General features: G+C 49.5%; 1 protein-coding gene across 5 annotated transcripts in view; it reads right to left on the bottom strand.

The window, feature by feature from the left end:
- Positions 1-5,486, bottom strand: part of NF2 (neurofibromin 2) — a 47,304-nt gene that overhangs the window by 31,970 nt on the left and 9,848 nt on the right. For all 5 annotated transcript variants that reach the window (XM_008642920.2, XM_017746521.1, XM_008642921.2 and 2 more), the window contains exons 2-4: positions 3,631-3,756; positions 2,505-2,627; positions 222-305 (exon numbers count right to left, since the gene is read on the bottom strand). In XM_008642920.2, the coding sequence (XP_008641142.1) occupies positions 222-305; positions 2,505-2,627; positions 3,631-3,756 (333 nt within the window). The remainder of the gene's footprint in view (positions 1-221; positions 306-2,504; positions 2,628-3,630; positions 3,757-5,486) is intronic.

The following is a 5,486-nucleotide window of genomic DNA, read 5'->3' as shown; positions in this document are numbered from 1 at the left end:
GTCCTAGAAAGAGAAAGCAAAAAACCCATCCAATGTCTGGAGGTAGCCAGGAAGCAGCCATGTGGAGAAGGCAGCAGTGCTGGTGTAGCCCCCTCACTTCCCAAGCTTTCACAGCTTTCCCTGCCTTCCCTTTCCCCAGGAAGTGGCTCCACCACAAAGCACCTGGCTTCCCTGGAGCAACATCACCCCAGCAGACCCTTGGAGCATCCCTTGGTGCCTACCTTGGCTTGGACAGCATAAGAGGCCAGCAGGACAGAGGCTTCAGGAGGACAGAAGATCTTCTCATCCAAAATCTGCTTCTTCACCTGCACACAGAGCAGCAAAGGACAGATAACACACGTTTAGTGGAGCACAGCAGAGCATGACTGTCACAGCAGATGGCTGCAGTTTGTTTCAACTCGAGCTGTCAACCACACAGAGTTAACAATTTTCCTAACACTAATCACAGTCCAGGCCCAGGAAGTCTCTGGCGGCTCCGAAGGGCTCAGGCTTTCACAGAGCACCTTTCTCAGACAGCTTGGTGAGAAGAGCTAAATTTATATGTGAAAAATGACAGCACCTCTATCCTGTTGCTAAATGCAAGGGGGGGGAAAAGCCTTGCATGTAAACATAGCGATAAAACCTCTTAAGGCATATGCTAGGGATTGATAGCACATCCAGCCACGCTGCTAAATAAAAGAGCAGCTTGCAGCCGAGTCTCTGAGCACTGCAAGCTTTGCTCTGGGACATTCAGGCCTCATTGTGAGTCAGTGCTCACCTGTGCTGGAGGCCAGTTCCTCGGATCCCAGCACGGAGAGCTGCGGGTCACCTCCGTGGCAGAGCTTTTAGCAGCAGGCAGAGCCCTGTGCGAGCTCCCAGGAGAGCCAACGTGCAGGTCCCCGAAGCCACACGGGGCTTTACTTCCCTGGCTTCTGTGCATTAAAAAATTAAACCTGTCATGTTCGATATTTTTTGGGTTGGCACACTTAATTTTCCTGATTAAAGATAGGGGGGGAAAAAAAACAGTAAAAAAAGCCTCCGATTTCCTGGGAGGGTTAGATGGATTGTAAGAGATGCAGGAACATCAATTTGAATTTATAACGTGCTTTGAGTCCTCAAAGTTGGGTACAACATAATCACAGCAGATATTCTGCTGCATCAAGATAAAAAACAGGAGAGTTTACAAGCTTAGCTGTGCTCCTGTTTCCCAAATGCATTCAGGAGCCCAGGCTCCTCTCAGCACAGAAATCCCAGCAGCAAAGTCATGGTCTGCATTTAGAAAATGCAGCTTGAATGGCTTTTCCTCTCTGATTTTCCTTCTCAAAGATGCCAACAGCATTTCTCCTCACTGTGGATAAAGCTCCCGGCAAATGAGGCATTTAGAAATAACCCTACAGGGACACCAGTGCACGAGACAAAGCTTGGAAATTAACAGCAATACTTTGCATTTAGAACACTTTTGGCTCTGGAGAAAAAAGATGGACTTTGGAAGAGTGAGGAGCATCAAGAGGCTGGTGGGCTCACTTGGAAAGGGCAGGACACCCTCCAGGCTGCAGTGATATTCCCAAATTCAGGTTGCCTCGACTTCAGTGTAAGGAACGTAAGAATGAGTGACTTTTAAAAAATTTTTATCATTTATCTTCAAATTAACAGCCACAGAGCAGCTGAAACATCCCAGTGAATACCCATAGGTCTGTCTAGGAGTTCTCTATTCCCTGTAACTGTGCTTGACACAACTCTTTAGAGGAAAAATGTGTCAGAAAATGGATTTTGTGGCAGAAAATTGATCATGTCTCTGAAAGAGAACTCCTGTGATAGCAGCTCCTTGTTACCAGCCATGCAGCACTGCCACATCATCAGCTGAACTGATTTCTCAGGACACAAAGTTTTGTAGAGTAATTTAAATATAAAAACCCAACCAAGACGTGTTCACCACAGTTCCCAAATGCTTAGCTGAAGGGCAGGAGTTCCTGGGGCAGGTGGGGGACCGTGAGGTTGCCCCTTCTCCTCTGTTTTTCCATCAGAGAGCTGAGCTGCTGGGATTTTCTTCTGCTCCAGTTACCTGGAGGCTGTTTCGTGAGGAGGTGAACTTTGCTGTACAGCCTGGGAACGGGCTGGCTGCACTCTGCTCTCCAGGATGAAACTCCCTACTCCACACAACAATGCCATCACGTCCAAAGGCAGCTGCCACCCCTCAGCACAGCTCATCCCATACTCTGCAGAGGGACACGAGCCCTTGGCTGACAGATTCATGTCCCAGAGCCACCACCTATGGATATTATGGATCACCTCATCAGTCCTGACTGTCAGTTCAGAGGTCTGCCAGTCTGGGCAGACTGCTTCCTCCACAAAAGCCATCCTTCACCTATTTTAGGAAGTTTTTGTTGCTGAAGACACGTCCCTTTGGAGAGATGTGAACATAAGGATGTGGAGCACACTCTGCTGACCAACTCTCTGACCCTGGAACCTTCTGTTCATCCTGGCTCCCTCTCCCTCAGGTTGGATAACACCATACTGACTCCCACCTGCAGGAAGAACAAGTGCTGGGTGATTTCCTGGACCAGTTCCTCCTCTGCATTCTCAGGATAAAATTTGGCCAGGAAGTGAAAGGTTTTGGGCTCCTCTGTGGGGACATCATGATCCAGGACCTGTGGGATACAAAAGCCATTTGGTTTCTTCAAGACAAGACCTAGCTCCCTTCTGTTCAGATCAGCACATCTTTTGTCAGACACTTTTAGACATCTAGAGCAGACCTAAATAGTTCAGACACTGTAGTTAAAAAAAGAAAACAAACATTTCTGACACTCCTAATGATGCAAGGGAACAAAAAAAGGCAGAAACAAACAGCATGAGAAATGAGACAGGGAAGGTTGATCCTGATCTGCCATGTGCTCGTTGCCTCTCCCGGTCCTTGCGGAGCGAGGCTGGATCCTGCTGCGCCACCACTCGACCTTCTCCTTGTTCCCCTGCACTGGATTTATTTTAGTGGTGTTTCTCACCACCCTTCTCTTATACTGCCCAGTTAAATGGTGGTTTAAAACCTCAGCAGGAGAGGTGAGACCTCCCTCAGTGTCCGTGACCATCTGGTTGTAGCGTTACATCCTTTGGATGCGAACAGAGCCACGTCTGACACCTCCAAAACCCACCCCCCACATATTTGGGAGGTATTTCCTCCCTTATCCCCATCTCCTTTTTACTCTGTTTTTCCTCCTCTCAAGCTCTCTGTATTTCTCAACAACCAAACAAGAGGCAACTCCACTTTTCTGCTGATGGTTTTGTGTTCAGGGGCACAAAAAAGAGAGTTTTAGGTTTCATTTGCTTTGCAGTCACCCCCAAGCGCAGCACCCCAGCACGGCTGTCTCCCAAAATGTCTCCAGGGGATTCGGTGTGCACAGATGCTGGGATGGGGCATCTCTGCCAGCTTTTCCTGGTCTGACACCCCCAGATGCCACGGGGACGGGATTTAAGTACGTCTATTCCAGTTCACCCACCACACAACCTCGGGCATTCAGAAAGGACATTCTCCTTTGTCATCCCACAAAACCTCTCAAGGGAAATATGCCTGTCCATGGCAAGGGGTTGGAACGAGACAAGCTTTAGGGTCCCGTCCAACCCAAACCATTCTGGGATTTTGTGAACTTTGGTTCCAACCTTCTTGTCCATTTTGAGCCAAGCCACCGTGTCCTTGATCGTGTACTGGAGCCCGAAGAACCAGGTCTCCCGGAGTCCCAGTGTCCTGCACACCAGATCAAACAGGTCCTTCCCTTTCCACTTCACCTGCCAGAGAGCAAACAGGAAGCAGAGTTGTAAGGATGGATTTCAGAACTTCTCTCTGTTCAACCAAAGGCACTCTTTTCACCTCACAAGGTCAGCTTTAACCCCCCTGCGCAGGCATCTGGTACAGACACAAAAACATCCTAAGGAGGCACACGTTACCTCCTTCCATCTGATCTCATCTGCAGATCACCAGCTCCTCCCTCAGTAGGAAACTGAGATGTGATTTCCCCCCTTTTCCAAAAAATGACACTGCAAAGCTCCGGTTTCTTGCCCTGGGAACCTAAGGGTTCATTTAGGCTCTTGTTGAGCTCACGTTTAGGTTCCTGATGTGTTTAGGTTCCTGCCTGTTGCCAGCAGAGAATAAAATCCCTTTGAGCTGCCCCTTGGTGGCTTTAACGTGTCTCCCTAAAGGCCCAGGAAGCTCTGCACAAGCACCACCATCAACACCAGGGGTTCAGAGAGAGCAGCTACAAAGTCAGCAGTGCCACAATCCACGCACGGAGCGTGTCCATCCAGAGCCTCTGACTCTGCACGGATAGAATGGAAAGAGAGCTCAAAAATCCCCAGCATTACCACTGAAGTCAGCGGTTCTCTGGGAGCACATTTTGATAGAGTCAAACTGCATTTTCTGCTGAAAATGTTGGTGACAAAAGCAGCTCAGGAGCAGAGAAAATTGGTCCTGCTCAAGGACCGTGTCCTTTGAGCAATCCTGCAGCTGCATCCATGATGCTCCTGAAGTTTGCTCATAAAAGCAGGAGGTGTTGGGAGGCAGAGAGGTGAAGAGGGACATAAACCACATGAATCTAATATGCCAAAGCCACTTCGGTCTTCCATCTGCAGGCTGAAAACAATTGCCGGACCGAGACATACGGCCATTACTCCAAAGCCCTTGGGCAAACAGATCTCGAGCACTCTCTTGTCACTACAACTCAATCCCGGAGCCACCTGGACACATCAATATTAATGCCGGGGCCGCTCCCGCTGTCACCCACTGCCGCCTTGTGGGCGCAGCCAGGCCCAGCTCATCGCCAAGCTCTGCCTTTCAGTAATGACTCTGTCACTGCTCTCCCCCTTCCCAGAGAGCACAGACACACACGCTGACAGTCCCGGAATAGGACAAAGCTGATGCCACCCTCCCGAAAAACACCACCTCCAGACTGCTCGCCGCGATTCGGATCGGGCGCTGTCAACACTTCGGGGTCAAAACGCCAGGAGGAGCAAGTTTGGCAGTGCTGTAATTATAACCCCCCTAATTTCACACATTTCACTACCCTCCAGCCCCCGGGATGGGCTCCAGCTCGGCACAGGATGGCTCAGACTGCAGAAGATCTTTTCCTGACTATGATTTTAAGTGGGAGGTTAATTCGAGGGCTCAGACAAAACAGAGTGAGGCCCATTAAAAGAGCTATTTGGTACCATTTTTGCAGGCACATAAAAGCAGGCTGCCAGCAAAAGGCTATTTCTTCACTAAACTGCTTTGTATAAAGCATTATGGGCTGTTTTTCCTTCTCTAAGACCGTATTTCAGTCTCAGCACAGCAGTGCCTGCACCAAACCTTCCCAGGACAGGCTCCTGCCTGCTGCTCACGCAGTGCCGCTCCTGGGACATCACTCCACATCCCATGGGATCAGTGCGTTTAATCAGGAATTTCCACTGCCTGTGACCCCTCACCAAACCACCTCAGGTACCCAAACTATGCCCAAGAGCTGACAGGACCCAAAGGTTTCCTC

The sequence above is a fragment of the Corvus brachyrhynchos genome, unplaced genomic scaffold (genome assembly GCF_000691975.1).
Source record: "Corvus brachyrhynchos isolate BGI_N302 unplaced genomic scaffold, ASM69197v1 scaffold19, whole genome shotgun sequence".
Taxonomy (NCBI): domain Eukaryota; kingdom Metazoa; phylum Chordata; class Aves; order Passeriformes; family Corvidae; genus Corvus; species Corvus brachyrhynchos.
This window is presented reverse-complemented; position numbering and strand designations above follow the sequence as displayed.